We start from the raw sequence: 17,585 nt of genomic DNA on the forward strand, positions 1-17,585 counted from the left end.
GTTCTAACAGAAGGACAGTGGTCAGGTAACATACGTGCATGTTAATGGATAAACATAGTCCATTAGGTATGTACTGGTATGTATTAGAACACTTCATGATGATAATTTAAGGGAGCGTTTACACTACTCCCAATAGCTCAAATTAAAAGTGACCTAAATATGTATGCATCAGGATCTTATAGCAATGCGCAGCCGTTTCATGGAATCGGATGCATCTTCAAATAATGATATTTTACCTTTTAACACGTATCTACAGGATCTCATATTTGGGCTCTACTTCCCTGTTTGTAGGAACAATGCGGGACGGACGGCTGCTTAGGCACTTTACACGGAAACGGCAAAGAGCAATGAGGAGAAGGGTACACCAGGTGAATGGACACAAGTTTATGGCAACCTACCTGCGCCAACCAACATACTGTTCACACTGTAAAGAATTTATTTGGTAAGTGTGATAGAAATGTAAACTGGCCTGAAGAAGGTTTATGGGTGGTATTCCTCTACAAAAGGGGGTCTGATTAGCAACTTCTGTTGATGGATTAATTGCATCAGTGCTGACATAAACATAGCCGTGCACTCACCTCAAATGATCTTCCTCCCTGTCTGAAATGAATATGAAATATGCAAATAAGTTTTCCTAGGTGGAACACGGAAAACCACACCTCTTTTGCTACCTTGTACAGTGTTTTAGCTGAGTGAGAGGCTATTGACTAGGGTCAGGGAGTAAGAGTTCTCTTTATAGAGAGTTTGCCAATTAAGGCTGTCTTGGAGGTATGTGGAGACTTATAGCCATTGATGCTCCATTAGGGGATTCTAGTGGTGTATCCATGGCTAGAAGTCTCCACACACCTGCAAGGCGTCCTTACTTGGTAAAGTCTCCGAAAGGAGAACTTTTACTCCGTACTCCTGAAATGAATATGATAAGGTAGAAGAAGCAGCTGACATGGCTTAGCTGGGGCAGTATGTGCTGGATCTACTGCTGGTACAGAAGGAAAAGGTAAGGCACAAGTAACTGGGCATATCATTTTATTGCTCATGTGATAATATGCTGGTTGAACTAGCTGGGAAACCACACAGGATAGGAGTGTGATGCAGGGAGAGAAGAGGTCAGTATACTCAGACTTGCTGGTTGTGATCGTTGGTTAAAGGGGTTGTCCCGTCGAATCCTCCGGATAGGGCCTAGCTTGCTGACCAGTGGGGGGCTCAGTGATGGGACCGCCACAGATCAAGAGAACGGAGGTCAGCTGTATCCCCAACGAACCCATCAATGACCAGAGTAGCCGCTCTGCCTCGTTCATCTCTATGAAGCAGCCTGAGATAGCCAAGGGCCTTACTCTGCAATCTTGATCAGCATGCGCGACCGGCTGCTCTGGTCATCTCTGGGTGCGACGTGACGACAACGGACCCCCACTGATAAGCAAGTTGGGCCCTATCCTGTGGATAGGACCTAACTTTCTACGATTGGACAAAGCCTTTAAGTTATAACCCAAAAAGTGAACCACATACAACAAATACCAAAATCACAGAGTGATCACACTTCCGGCTACAATATAGATTCAATTTAAAGCATGAAGCTACCACTATACATTAGATAAAACACTAAAATTTTATCGACAATATCTAAAAATACATGCAAGACATAAAATGATGCAATAAAGGAATAATGTGACACTTCGTATGAAGACATACAATAAATATCCCATGTATTCCCTAATCCATATTCAACAATAGGTGCAAAAATACAGGTAAAAACAATTACAAGAGCAACAGTTCAAATATATAAAATCTGCAGTGGCCTATCTCTACTCTGTTATAAATCACAGTAAATAATAAAGTTCAAACAACTCACACGTGTCCAGCATTTTCCTTTATACATTCCATTATTAATAACTGAATAAACACTACAACAGCCTGCAATTTCTTTAAGCTGGTAATAATGGAAGGTCCATGAAAGTTTGTTGAGAACAGAAGGTAAACTGAAAACCTGAACCTTCTGTTTTTGTTTTCCATTATGTTCTCCTTAAATGAAGATTATAATGTAAATGACTTGGATGTGAACTGAGCCTAAGAGTGTTTCTTTATTGAATGCACTACAGGAGCTGAGGAGGATGAGGAATTGAGGAGCACAGCAAGTCTTCATGGGCATTGTAGTCTCAGCATAAATGCATGCTCAGATCATATTTAAATATTTGTCCACAACAATGTGATAAACTGTTGACTATAACTTTAAAATTGTTTTATATTACAGGGGAGTGTTTGGCAAGCAGGGCTACCAATGTCAAGGTAATGTACCATCCTGCAACTCTCACCTTCATGTCACTTTGATGTCTGTCTTGGTGTAGTATAAAAATCTTTGTTCCGCAACCAAAACTCTGGTTTTGCCCTCTCAGAGCCACCCTCTTGGCAAGCTGGGGGGGGGGGGAGGTCGGGGGCTGGCTGCTTTTGTAGAGCAAATCATCACCCCATTGGATATTGATGTGCCCTTGTTTATTATAAGAGCATTTATAGAACATTATACAATTAATGATGAATATAATAATTGTAATAATTGGCATGGATTATCCTAGGGGTGATTTCCTTGCAGTCTTTTAAGTGCATTCTAGCAACTGTTGCTGGATAAACACATCAATTAGATCAGCAGGAAGAAAATGTGATGAATGAACAACAAGGAAGGTTGTCAGGGACAGGAAAACACTGCATTCATAATAGGCGTTCTTATCATTGTAATTCATACTGATTTGGCTTAAAGGAAACCTACCACTTTAAAATGACCCTTCTGACCCACAAATACCTTAAGCTAGCTCAGGATGAGCTGATGCCGGACCATATTTTCAATTAAACCAGAAACCGCTGTATTTGTAGAAAAATTCTTTTCTTGTGGTAGTAAAATCTCCCTTCGGCGCTTCTGTAAGCGTCATACGGCGCGCACCCCGGACCCTGCTCCGCGATCACGCTCTCGTCAGCGCCGCTCCCGTCACTAATTTTGCTGTGCCCGAGAGCCGGTGACGTCACTGAGCTCTCGGGCACACTAGCACATGCGCACCACCTCCTCCCGGCGCGCCGCGGCCGGATCCTATTGCGCATGCGCGAAGTCCCGAAGCCTCGTAGTATCGCGATACTACGAGGCTTCAGGACTTCACCCATGCGCAATGGGATCCGGCCGCGACGCGCCAGGAGGAGGTGGTGCGCATGCGCTAGTGTGCCCGAGAGCTTGGTGACGTCACCGGCTCTCGGGCACAGCAAAATTAGTGACGGGAGCGGCGCTGACGAGAGCGTGATCGCGGAGCAGGGTCCGGGGTGCGCGCCGTATGACGCTTACAGAAGCGCCGAAGGGAGATTTTACTACCACAAGAAAAGAATTTTTCTACAAATACAGCGGTTTCTGGTTTAATTGAAAATATGGTCCGGCATCAGCTCATCCTGAGCTAGCTTAAGGTATTTGTGGGTCAGAAGGGTCATTTTAAAGTGGTAGGTTTCCTTTAATCTAAACTGGCTCTAAATACAATGCATGCCTACAGCAAGCACAGAAGACAGTGGGGCACATTTCCTTACCCGGTCCATTCGCGATCCCGCGGCGCGTTCTCAGACGTTGATTCGGAGCTTGCCGGGATTCACTAAAGTCGTGCGCCCGATATCCACTAGGTGTCGCTGCTGTGCTAAGTCCGCCAGAGTTCCCCTTCTTCGTCCCCGTGTATGTGAATGCTATTCTTGCGACACAATTTTAAAAAAAAAAATTCTGCGGTTTTTCCGACGGCCACGCCCCCCCATTTCTGTCGCGTGAAAGCCGGTGCCGATGTGCCTTAATCCGATCATGTGCGGCAAAATCCCGGGGCAATTCGCCACAAAACGGAAATATTTGGTAAACCCGACAAAAATCCGCGATTCGGACCCTTAGTAAATGAGCCCAATGGGTCTCATGGCAGATGAAATATCATACATAAGGAAACTACAAACACATAGGGCAACTTGTGGTCCTTTGTTGTCAAATAATACACCTCATAAACTTTACCATGTATAAAGTAATCCCACCATAATGGCTGCCAAGGATAAGGGGGTGGGGGTGCAACATGATCAGTGGTAGGGACGAGGGGGTCCACATCGAGTTAATGGGAGCAGCGGCCGACTCTGAATACATTTATACACAGCTTCTGCACAACCCATGTTTTTCCTTAAGTGGGGCATGGTAGGAGGCAGTAGGAGATGCATAAAGCTCTTTCATTGCCAGCCAACTCTGAAGACCTAAGCTTCTGCTCCACATCTCATAAAGAGAGATCTTCTAGTCTTTATCTGTCAGTATTCTTTTCTAATCTTTATCATGTAGGGTTTATATTATAAGGAGTAACCAAGGTTATTATTTGCCCTGGCATTCTATGACCGGTGAAGGGTGCACAGCGTATATAGATGACATGTTGGTCACATTTTGGGCATGTAAAACATCACCTTCAGATTGAGGAACATAACAGCAGCTACTTCAAGACTGAGGTTAAAATAATTAGTAACCTTGTATAGAAGTTTCCACTTCTTACAGGGATGTGGTTTGCTTAGCTGTATTATGGAAACTACACAATAAGCCCTCAAACGCTTAACTCTTTATACGCCAACAAAGCTACTGCTGAGCCATAATATACTCCAAGACATTAGAAGGGACCAAAAAAGAAAGAAAATCCTTCTTTGTTACCAGTCAAATTAATTCTTATTAAAAAATTAGAAAATAAATCTATATATATATACACTCACCGGCCACTTTATTAGGTACACCTGTCCAACTGCTCGTTAACACTTAATTTCTAATCAGCCAATCACATGGCGGCAACTCAGTGCATTTAGGCATGTAGACATGGTCAAGACAATCTCCTGCAATTCAAACCGAGCATCAGTATGGGGAAGAAAGGTGATTTGAGTGCCTTTGAACGTGGCATGGTTGTTGGTGCCAGAAGGGCTGGTCTGAGTATTTCAGAAACTGCTGATCTACTGGGATTTTCACACACAACCATCTCTAGGGTTTACAGAGAATGGTCCGAAAAAGAAAAAACATCCAGTGAGCGGCAGTTCTGTGGGCAGAAATGCCTTGTTGATGCCAGAGGTCAGAGGAGAATGGGCAGACTGGTTCGAGCTGATAGAAAGGTTTTAGTGACTCAAATCGCCACCCGTCACAACCAAGGTAGGCAGAAGAGCATCTCTGAACGCACAGTACGTCGAACTTTGAGGCAGATGGGCTACAGCAGCAGAAGACCCCACCAGATGCCACTCCTTTCAGCTAAGAACAGGAAACTGAGGCTACAATTTGCACAAGCTCATCGAAATTGGACAGTAGAAGATTGGAAAAACGTTGCCTGGTCTGATGAGTCTGGATTTCTGCTGCGACATTCGGATGGTAGGGTCAGAATTTGGCATCAACAACATGAAAGCATGAATCCATCCTGCCTTGTATCAACGGTTCAGGCTGGTGGTGGTGGTGTCAATATTTTCTTGGCACTCTTTGGGCCCCTTGGTACCAATTGAGCATCGTTGCAACGCCACAGCCTACCTGAGTATTGCTGCTGACCATGTCCATCCCTTTATGACCACAATGTACCCAACATCTGATGGCTACTTTCAGCAGGATAATGTGCCATGTCATAAAGCTGGAATCATCTCAGACTGGTTTCTTGAACATGACAATGAGTTCACTGTACTCAAATGGCCTCCACAGTCACCAGATCTCAATGCAATAGAGCATCTTTGGGATGTGGTGGAACGGGAGATTCGCATCATGGATGTGCAGCTGACAAATCTGCGGCAACTGTGTGATGTCATCATGTCAATATGGACCAAAATCTCTGAGGACTGCTTCCAGCACCTTGTTGAATCTATGCCACGAAGAATTGAGGCAGTTCTGAAGGCAAAAGGGGGTCCAACCCGTTACTAGCATGGTGTACCTAATAAAGTGGCCGGTGAGTGTATATATATATATCACCCCTACAGTGACTCTATAGTTATAAATTAAAGGGGTGTTCCCATCCGGGTATACACATTTGATTTCATTCAACTGCTGTGTACAAAGATAACTTCATACATTTTTAATAACTTGCAGTTAAAAATTATTTCTCATAAATGTAGTCATGTTGTCCCTTGGATACAACATAATTGTCCTTGGATGCGACCACCCCTGCACTCTGAGTGAGGTGGCCAGACATGCTGTATTGAGGATTCCGACCACCTGGATTCAGTGTGCATTACCATAGGACGTCCGAGTGACATCCAGTAACTCCCCGACATTTCATATGTAAAGGCTATTTGTTTGTTTGCAAAAACATTTCAACAGCAGTGGTCGTATCCAAGGAGAGCTGTCCTTCAGGTCTAAGGGATCATATGACTAAATTTTTGGGAAATTCTCTTTACATAAAATTAAACTAAATGTGAATTTTAAGTTGGTAATACCGCTTTAAAGGAAACCTACCACTTGAAGTGGCAGGTTTAAGATGGAAATACCGATCACCAGCTCAGGGTGAGCTGGTGCCGGAGCTTATTTTTGTTAGTGTTTTAAGCCGCTGTATCGCGGTTTGAAAAACTTTTTAAACTTTATAGCCGAAGCTGCTTCGGCGCAGTGAGGTACGCGCTTGGCGCTTACCATGCGCGCGGCTCTCCTTCACTTCCTATGTAGCCGCGCGCACGGTAAGCGCCGAGCGCGTACCTCCCTGCGCCGAAGCAGCATCGGCTATAAAGTTTAAAAAGTGTTTTAAACCGCGATACAGCGGTTTAAAACACTAACAAAAATAAGCTCCGGCACCAGCTCACCATGAGCTGGTGATTGGTATTTCCATCTTAAACCTGCCACTTCAAGTGGTAGGTTTCCTTTAAAGGAAATCTGCCACTTCCCAACAGCATTAATACAAAAGATACAAAAAAGTTTCTTATGAGCATTGCTACTGTAGATGACTTAAAAATAACTTTTATGCAAATGAAGCTCAGGGGCTCTGGGGGGCATCACTGGAGCCTCTCAGGGCTACAGGGGCTCCAGCTATAAAAAACGCCACCCTGGAGACCTTCTCCCCCACCTACCTGCTTTTCCCTTGCTCCCACTATTTACCACCATGATATAGTCCTATGTATGTGATCTCATGTCTAATGCTAAGTCCTTGTATTCTTTCAGTTTGCACATGTGTGGTCCACAAGCGCTGCCACCAGTTGATTGTCACAGCTTGCACTTGTATGAACAATCCAACTAAAGTGGAAAAAAAGGTGACGTATCAAATTATTTTTAACCGTTCTTCTCCATTCTCCGGTTCTTTTTATACCAAAACCACATCCTGTGTGTCTGTCTTCAAGATGAGTCCAAAATCCCCAAGTACCTAATGTTAGACACAATATCTACATCTCTAGGTAGAGTTATTCTAGATCCTTAAAATACATTCAAAGGGACAGAATATCACAACACTGTGTAGTCTATAATTTTAGTAATTTCAATATTGTTTCTAATTGTAGATTTATTATATCCTATTTCATGTACATGAAAATGCTGTTTTGCCTGAGCTGTTCGCAGCATTTAGAGAATGCTTTGTGGAGCCCATATCTGAGCAATATTTTGAAGACCTTAATGGACATCTATGGGGAAGTGTTGTAGATCTGGTTGGTCACCTGAGTAGAAGTCATTGTACATGTGACCACCTATTGTAAATGGCGGATGCTGTATTATCAATTAGCATATACGATGCTGCACGTTGGCACGAGTGGGTAGCACTTCTGCCTTACTGCACTGGAGTCCTGGGTTCGAGTCCCACCCAGGTCAACATCTGCAAAGAGTTTGTATGTTCTCTCCGTGTTTGCATGGGTTTCCTCCGGTTTCCTCCAAAACATACTTGTGGGTTGTTTAGATTGGTGAGCCCCAAGGGGACAGGGACTGATTTGGCAAGCTCTGTGCAATGCTGTGTAATCTGTGTGTGCTATATAAATAAAGAATTATTATTATTATTATTATTATTATTATTATTATTATTATTATTGTAATCCTGCCTATGCTGTTAATCATGTGATTGCTGCAAAAATAATTACCTACAGTCTCAGAAAATTATTCAAAGATTGAAAACTTAATATGGATATTGACATAGGAAATATAAAACAAATCTCACATTTTTAAATCTAAATTTAAAGGGATTGTCCAGGATTATAAAAACATGGCTACTTCTTTCAAAAAATAGCACAACACCTGTCCACAGTTTGGATCTGGTATTGCAACTCCGCTGTATTTTTTCCATAGAGCTAAGCTGCTATATCACAAACAACCTGTCAATGGGAGCGGTGCTGTTTATGGAAGAAAGCAGACTTGTTTTTCTAAGACTAGAAACCCCTTTAACAAAAATGGGTAATTATCTGATGTTTTGATGAATTTGATGCATGTGGCACTGGGGAGGAGTCTGTTGCGCCCCTCATATTATCGGGCAGTATTATTAATCTTCCCTATTGGTATTAACAGAGATTATTATTACAAAGACTAAAACCCTTTCTGACCTAATATGTGCTACTTTCACAGAGGTCCCTTTGTTACAGTGTATCAGTCCATCCACTCACCCCCAGCAGAACACTGGGATAAATAAGTGTGTTATAAAGTATAATAATGTATTTTGCTTTTAGATCTTTGAACAGAGATTTGGGATCAATTTACCTCACAAGTTCCGCGACCACAATTACAAGGTGCCCACGTTCTGTGACCATTGTGGCTCCTTGTTATGGGGACTGATGAGGCAAGGATTGCAGTGTAAAAGTAAGTCATGACTGCATCATAAATACAATACAATACAAGTTTATAATGATCAGACTTTAGTGTTCCAGCTTTATTTAAAGAGGACCCTTCATAGCAATTTGGATCACTAAACCACCCACTGATCCTTATGGACCATTCTTTAGTGTCTCAAATTGCCCTTTAGCAAGTCGTGCAGGTGTACTACACCTGTCTTCCCTGTGCATGCGCTGTTGGTACGGTGCTTGCGCAATGAAGCCGTGGTGTAGTGCTTTAGTTTCATTGAATTACTGCACAGGCACGTGGATCACCACTAGGTAAGTACAAAGGTTTTTTCATAGCGTCCATAGAGAGACTTGCTAAAGGACGATTTGGGACATTAAACCACTGATCAATAAGGACCAGTGGAGGGTTAAGTGTCCCAAATCACCCTGACAGGTTCCCTTTAAAATCTATGTAAAAAGAAAAACTATACTCCCTGAATTGTATTTTAACTTTTAACTACTGTTGAAATATATTTAGGGATATAACCTGCAATTTTTAATCATCTACGTTCCTTATTGGACATTAAGTCCATAAAATAAGATAAGTGCCTGGTGCCCCCCACCATCTAGCTAATTTAAAGGTGCTGTGGAGTTTGGGGAGCTTTACATAATTGCATTTGCATCTGATATTGCAGGCTAGTCCCAGCATAATGTATGGTTCCAAAGTCTGTAGATCTTGTCCAAGGTTCGAGAGAAGGGTAGGAGTTGGGCCTCCAACAATCTGATAATCTTGACTTTATCTAACAATAGATTATCACAGCTTGTAAAAAGGTGATGGGCTCTTCTGAGACCTATACTTAATTGACTACTATAGGGTTTCTGAGTTCAGCTGCCCTGTATGTTGTCATAGAAGTCAGTGGAGTGCTGTTCTCGGAAGACCATCTTTTTGCATGAGCCAGCTCAATGGGACTTGTTGATGCCTTAACAATCAAACCTTTATCCTATCCTGTGAATAGGGTATACCGTGGATATGGAAAGTCTTCAGACCCCTTTAAATATTTTAAACTTTTTCATTGCAACCAATTGGTAATACCCCATCTTGACAGAAAAAAAAACCTTGGCCAGATCTGTGCCTTGCCACAATTCTCTCTGAGCCCCTTGCGCAGTTCCTTAGACCTCATGATTCTCATGTGCTCTGACATGCACTGTGGTCGGTAAGGTCTTATATAATTAAGTCTAATCAGTTAAATTAAACACAACTGGACTCCAGTGAAGAAGTAGAACCATCTCAAAGACGATCATAAGGAAACGGACAGCATGTGAGTTAAATATGAGAGTCATAGCAAAGGGTCTGAATACTTATGATTATGTGGTCTTTCAGTTTTTCTTGTTTTAATAAGGTAAATCAGCAAAAATATCTACATTATTCTGTGAATATTTAGTGCAGAGCGTACATTTACCAATTGGTTGCAATGAAACAAAGAGTGAAAAATTTACTTTCCGTACCCACTGTAATTTGTGATTTTGTTAATAAAACCTCTTTAACAAACCGGATCCGCACTCTGTTGACATTTGACCAGAGGTGTGGATTTTAAATCCGCAGTGTGACCTTTTTGATGCTGTGGATTTCACTATGGGAACAGCTCCAAGGATTTGCCAGTGATATCACCACAAAAGCAGCGAATCAACAATGATTCCCCTCTTGCAATTCATAAAGGTTACTTCATATGATAGAAAAATATTTTCCTTCCAAGCAGAAAACTCATTGTTCTGTATTCCCAGCAGCAAATGAGCTGAATATTTACTCATCAGATATTATTACAATGTGAAATATCACGTTCTGCTGAGATATGCAGCTTCTCTTCATAGTCTATGTGGCAAGTACATTCTTTATATCAGAGAGTAGTAGATTTTTTAAGTACAAATTATCTTTAGTTGTAAAAGGAAATCTCTGATTTGGAGCCACTTTAAATATTTAAGCAATTGCATTGTGAGCAATTTTCTGATTGTGTAATATTTCATTTTACCAGTGCTCATGAATATTTTAAAGGGGAGCTGTGATTGCTTGCCTTGGGCAACTAGAAATATTCTGACCTTAAGACAGCATGATAAATCTGTCCCAATGTATGAAGTCCGTGTAACAAGAACACTAGAAATGTCTGAGTTATAACTGTTCTAGTTGCCTATGGAAATGAATCAGGGCGCAACTTTAATTTTATAGCTGTGGGAAAATGAAAGCTGAGCTCTGATTGGTTGCCTCAGCCAATTAAGACAGTTCCTCTTTTGGACGCTTTGATAAATCCCCCCCTGTATCCATCATGGTCCCAGAGGTGTGATGCATATACATTTCTAAAACAACAAATCTCTTCTGATGTTATACATACATATACAGTCATAAGTTTGTATCTTACAAGTTGTACTACGATTAACAGTCCATGATGTCTAAGAGGGTACAATGTCCTTTTCACAATAAATAGACCATGTATAATTCAGTCTTTGTACTCGGAAATCTGTCTGACAAATGGGTCAAACTCCAAATGAAATAACATAAAGATCTTAAAATACTTTCTGCTCTTTGCTTGTGATTACATGGGGCTGAGTATAATCTCCATAAAAAGATCGTCTAGGGGATTGAAATTGATTCTAAATAGAGATGAGCGAGCACTAAAATGCTCGGGTGCTCGTTACTCGAGCCGAACATTTCCAGATGTTCGAGTGCTCGTTTCGAGTAACGAGCCCCATTGAAGTCAATGGGAGACTCGAGCATTTTTCAAAGGGACCATGGTTCGGGAATAAAATGTGTTAATTAATTGAAAAAGAATGTCTTCTGATAAGTGATCAGATGTATGCAAACATCTGCAATCTATTCTTCACTGTTCCGCGCGTATATTATCTCCCGACAAGTTAACAGATCTGAAGAACAGTGAAGAATAGAATAAAAACAGTGAACACAGGATCATTTAAGTGAAAAACACAGTGAAGAATAGATTGCAGATGTTCTGCACATCTGCTTACTTGTCGGGAGATACGCTGTCCCGGGATCCGCTGCTCTCCGTGCCCCGCTGCTCTCCGTGCCCCGCTGCTCTCCGTGCCCCTCTGCTCTCCGTGCCCCGATGTCTCCGTGCCCCGATGTCTCTGTGCCCCATGTCTCCGTGCCCCATGTCTCCGTGCCCCATGTCTCCGTGCTGCCGCTGCTCTCCGTGCTGCCGCTGCTCTCCGTGCCCCGATGTCTCCGTGCCCCGATGTCTCCGTGCCCCGATGTCTCCGTGCCCCGATGTCTCCGTGCCCCGATGTCTCCGTGCCCCGATGTCTCCGTGCCCCATGTCTCCGTGCCCCATGTCTCCGTGCCCCATGTCTCCGTGCTGCCGCTGCCGCTGCTCTCCGTGCCCCGATGTCTCCGTGCCCCGATGTCTCCGTGCCCCGATGTCTCCGTGCCCCGATGTCTCCGTGCCCCGATGTCTCCGTGCCCCATGTCTCCGTGCCCCATGTCTCCGTGCCCCGATGTCTCTGTGCCCCATGTCTCTGTGCCCCATGTCTCTGTGCCCCATGTCTCCGTGCCCCATGTCTCCGTGCCCCATGTCTCCGTGCTGCCGCTGCTCTCCGTGCTGCCGCTGCTCTCCGTGCCCCGATGTCTCCGTGCCCCGATGTCTCCGTGCCCCGATGTCTCCGTGCCCCGATGTCTCCGTGCCCCGATGTCTCTGTGCCCCGATGTCTCTGTGCCCCGATGTCTCCGTGCCCCCATGTCTCCGTGCCCCATGTCTCCGTGCCCCGATGTCTCTGTGCCCCATGTCTCCGTGCCCCATGTCTCCGTGCTGCCGCTGCCGCTGCTCTCCGTGCTGCCGCTGCTCTCCGTGCTGCCGCTGCTCTCCGTGCTGCCGCTGCCCCGGTGTCTCCGTGCTGCCGCTGCCCCGGTGTCTCCTAGCTGCTCCCCGGTGTCTCTGTGCTGCTCCCTGGTGTCTCCGTCCTGCTCACCGTGTTCTGCAATGTGTTCTTCACACATATATATTGTTCTTCACATGCTATTTTGTTCGCGCCGTTCCGCGCGTATCTTCCGACAAGTAAGCAGATGTGCCGAACATCTGTAATCTATTCTTCACTGTGTTCTTCACTGTGTTTTTCACTTAAATGATCCTGTGTTCACTGTGTTCACTGTTTTTATTCTATTCTTCATTGTTCTTCACTGTGTTTTTTTAATTAAATGCTCGATCTCGAGCAGGGGAACTACTCGTCCGAGCAACGAGCCGTCTCGAGTACCCTAATGCTCGACCGAGCATCAAGCTCGGACGAGCATGTTCGCTCATCTCTAATTCTAAAGCTTCCTTGTTTTCATTTTCAGTTCTGTTATTATCAAATATCTGAACATAGTATCAGAAAACACTCAACGTAAAAGAAAGATGGCGGCTACTTTGCCTTCTATTCTAGTAGTTATGCCTATGGCTGCATCTTATAAAGCACAAGGAGCTAAGCAGAGTGTACATTGTGCCCTATCTACAGGCAGCATGTTATAATTTGCACAGCTCCTCCTGCTGTATAACATGCTGCCAGGATTAAGACTGTTAAGTGCCCTTTGTTATATGAATATTATAGCCCCTACAAGTCTCTTTCATATGGGACTAGAATCAGCTTCTTGGGGATTGGAGGATACATCCCTTATGCCTGCTTTCCATCTGCAGTTTCAGGACCTTTAGAGGACCTAGCAGGAACAGATGTACAAGGGTTTTATGGGTGAAGGTCCTTCTCGGTATGGGTGGCCATGGGTCCCCTAGAAGGCTTGAGCCCCTAGGCTACCGCCCATACTGCCTATATTATAATCCACTACCGCATGCTATGTAGAATCTGCTCAGCTCCTCCTGCTCTATAATATACTTTTATTGTTCACTTTCAAACAACTCTTAACAATGTGAACATTTCTTGTCTCTTCGCTCTGATACATATGAAAACTTCTTTCACCCCAGTGTCACTTTCCGGAAGTTATTCCATCAGCGTTTTATTATAAAACTATGCAAAATGGCCTCATTTTACAAATTTCCTTTAGCATACAGAGAAAATTATGTCTTATTGTTCTGAACAATACTTTTTGTATTCCCCTCAATTTTTCCACATTGAGATCTTCACAGATTCTTGACCAGATGTTATATGAAAGATCCCACAGCAATGCGACTGGGATGTAATGCAATTCTGAACTAATAAACGTATTGTTTCTTCTTGTAGTATGTAAGATGAACGTGCACAAGAGATGTGAGGCCAACGTAGCGCATAACTGTGGGGTGAATTCAGTGGAGCTAGCCAATGCTTTGGCCGGAATGGGTCTACAGCCTGGAAATATTGCTGTCACACGGGTAAGATGCGGTAAAATGAAGGGTTTAACGGTGAAATCTAACAACAAAATCAGCATATACGTTATGTCCAGATCATAAAAATGAGTTTCTCGGTTAGTCCTTGGGGCCATATTTAGATATAGTGGGTGAAGGGAAATTCCACTAAGAATTGGAAAGTGTTTTGCCTTAAAGGAAACACACACAACATTGTTGACTATAATACCTTCTCGGTAGATATTTTGAGAAGAGAGATCATGACATTCTTCATAACAGCTGCTGGTTTCTGTGACTGTGAGGGTCTTGTGTGGTCTGTAGAATCCCCCATGTGTAGCAGGTAGGACTTTCTATTCAATGTCCTCCATGGAAAGAAAAGTTGCATAGACCAAGTGTCACAAATACAGTCAATTTTAATACTGTTTGACGTCTGACCTCTAATCTGTCACAATTCCTTCCATAGTGTCAGTTTCCAGTTCTCTGCATAGTAAATATCCACCTGCTGTGTCTGATTTGCATAGCGGTATACAATACCATAGAGAGAACAATGTCACTTATTCTATGCATTCTCTGCTCAAATGATCGGTGGACTCCCAATGTCATCAAAGTTGCTGATGTGATTATTATTTAAAGGCGTTGTCCAACACGAGTAAAAACTTTACTAGTGGGCTTGGAAGGGGGAGCTGTGAGTAAAAATAAACCTATACTTGCCTCTCTCGGCACCCCTGGTGTCCCCCTCCCACCGTTCGTCACTGCCGTGCCCCTGTTTGTTTACAATGGCACGGCACCTCTGCTCTGGTGCCCTGGTACACCCACCCACCCCGTCCCAGCGCTTGCCACATCGGTGGGACAGGAGACGGACGGGCATCCCAGGCAGGTGTTGTCAGAGCGCTGAGGGAGGCAAGGTTTATTTTTTTATCTTGGTCCCATTTATGTATGTCAGACAACCTCTTTAACTCACCTTTCAGGCTCAGTAGCACAACTTTAATAGTTGATTTTAGAAGGAGCTGGATAAGCAATATAAGAAGATTACCACAGGCACAGTTCTTGGGTAGCTTTCCTTGAAATATTTTAAACAGGCGGTATTTCTAGAAATCACCACAAGGGGACAGTATTTCACAGATTTGTTCATAGCAAGCAGGATAGATCCATAGAAGCTCCTGGATATTTGCAGTTTGCTCTAGTTTTGCTGTTAACTAACAGAAAAAAAATTGCCTTCAAAAGGAATGTGTTTGTGTGTAATGTAGTATTTTCTAGTTTTTATATAAGCAGAGTGAACATTGCATGTTTATGAACTGTACAGATCCCGCTTGCTTTCCCCAATTCTGTCCTCATTGGTAACGCCTTAAACAGTAAAGAAGGATTATATAATTTTATGTTGTAAACCCGCACCAATTCCACTCATTTAATCTATTTAAGCAATTATGGGAAAGCTCTATCAAGTTCATAGATGGTAAGCTCGTGCAAGCCGGGCCTCACTGCAGTTGAGGATTATTTTACTGTTCTTTAATGTCTAATTATGTTTATATGTACACGGTGGAAAAGTACTCCAGGCGCCTTCAGTTTTTATGTTCACTAAACGCACGGATAACGGATTCCTGCCTAAATGGAACTTAATGGATGACAAAAATCCAATTGACGTCAATGTAAATTTTATAAGTGATAAGTTCAACATTTGTTAAACCTCCATTCTTTACTTTTTTAATGGAGGTAAGGAACGGTTATGTGAAATGAGCCTAAGGGAGAACTTTTGCATGCAATAGTAAATTTGTAATCCCTTTCATACACTTGGTGCCTTCTAATTCTCTCCTCCCTTACCTGGAACCCAGCAGCAGAGCACTCTGTCATCAGCCTGCTTTCTAGGGGAATGTTTCATATTGCTATAAAAAGTAGGATTGTTACTACGTCTTGTATCCACATTTCTCTTTAAATATCCTTTTTATAAGGCGTGCTATGAGTTTCGTTCATCACTGTTCTAGGTTTCACCAATATCTAAGGGATTTTCTGGCTAAAATAATGGATGACCCAAGATAGGTCATCAGTATTGGATTAATCCTTACTCCTGTACATATCAGCTGTTCTAAGCAACCGATAAACTAAAAATGGACAAGAGACAACAGATTCTTCTCTGTGTAGTCACTGCAACTTCGCTCCCACTTAAAAGAATTGGCCATTAACAGCTAAATGAAGAACAGATCCCGTTTCAGGGGGCACATGTCAGCATGTACTTATGCTTTGGTTGTAACCACTAAATCCTCGTGGTTCATTTCCTTTAAAGTGGTTGTCTGACTTTTAGAAAAATTTAGTAGGTGGGCTGGGGAGGGCTTTAAAAAAAAATCTTTACTCGCCTCCTCCAGCACTCCCGGTGTCCTTTTTGTTTACAGGGGCATGGCAGCTCCAAACCGGCAACATCCGGTGGCCTGGCACGCCCACCTGACTCCTGTTCCAGCACCTGATACAGCCCACCTGCTCAATTTTTCTAATTTTAATGGACAACCCCTTTAATGTGTCTCCACATTCATGAAGCTGTAATAGAACTTAGTAGACTTACTTTTTGTGTGTCTTAATGTAAGACACAAATTACACCTAAAAAACAGTGAATACAAAAAAATATATAAATTAATTGTAAGAAATGGTATTTGTGAGCTTTGAAATATCGTCCTTGTATTTTATAGCCTTCAGACAACAGTCCTGCCAGATCCGAAAATGGTTCTGAAGATGATTCTCTGTCCAACACGTCCTCACAGTACAAATTTGGGATTGAAGATTTCATGTTCATACGTGTTCTTGGAAAAGGCAGCTTTGGGAAGGTAGGTATTTCCTTAGCAGACCTAGAATATTGCTGTATAGTCTATGAGTATTACTGCATTATCTTGTGGTTTTCATCAGTGTTGAGTAGCAATATTATATCCCATGAGTACATATCCTATGAGTCTCCTGTCCTGTTTAGGTAACAGGGGACTGTTTTAGTTTGAGAATTTTTAATGCCGCCTCATAGGTTTACTGCAAAGGGCCCTACTGAGGCTCTGTCGCCCAGGGTCCTACTGAAACCTGGAGCTGACCCTGGTCAGGGTTAATCTGTGAAGTAGGGGATTACCTGGTCTCCCATTAGAGGTAGATCTGCAGTAGCTTTTGACTATAGCAAGATGCCTCCCGTTCTGATATAAGAAAGGACCACCCCAAGTTGTGGGGAAGTTGCATAATTTTGTAATTTTACCATATTTCATCCAACCAGCAGATATTCGGCTCCATGACTTCTATTGCATTATAAAGCCAAATTACAGAGGCTTGGAGTTTGCTAATTCTACTTTCCTAGGCTCTTTGAGCATTTGAACAGGGTTTGGTCACGTGGCAGTGCCACGTGCAGGAGCCCTAAGTATCATTTAAGTGCTTTCACATAATCCAATCCAATCTACCTCCCCAGCCTTATCTGTATATAATATGATTTATGTAAGCAGTGCCCCCAATACTACACATAATCTCATTTACAGAGGGCGCGCATTCATATAGCTCTGGTGTAAGCAGTCAGATTACAGTTGGATAGAAGCGTTTAGTTTGTTCATTATCTTGTTTTTC

At 43.0% G+C, this 17,585-nt stretch overlaps 1 protein-coding gene across 1 annotated transcript in view; it reads left to right on the plus strand.

The window, feature by feature from the left end:
- Positions 1–17,585, plus strand: part of PRKCH (protein kinase C eta) — a 121,351-nt gene that overhangs the window by 52,514 nt on the left and 51,252 nt on the right. The window contains exons 3-8 of the mRNA XM_072115821.1: positions 292–442; positions 2,246–2,280; positions 7,130–7,218; positions 8,608–8,737; positions 13,909–14,036; positions 16,685–16,819. Of these exons, the coding sequence (XP_071971922.1) occupies positions 292–442; positions 2,246–2,280; positions 7,130–7,218; positions 8,608–8,737; positions 13,909–14,036; positions 16,685–16,819 (668 nt within the window). The remainder of the gene's footprint in view (positions 1–291; positions 443–2,245; positions 2,281–7,129; positions 7,219–8,607; positions 8,738–13,908; positions 14,037–16,684; positions 16,820–17,585) is intronic.

The sequence above is a fragment of the Engystomops pustulosus genome, chromosome 7 (assembly GCF_040894005.1).
Source record: "Engystomops pustulosus chromosome 7, aEngPut4.maternal, whole genome shotgun sequence".
NCBI classification, from domain to species: Eukaryota; Metazoa; Chordata; class Amphibia; order Anura; family Leptodactylidae; genus Engystomops; species Engystomops pustulosus.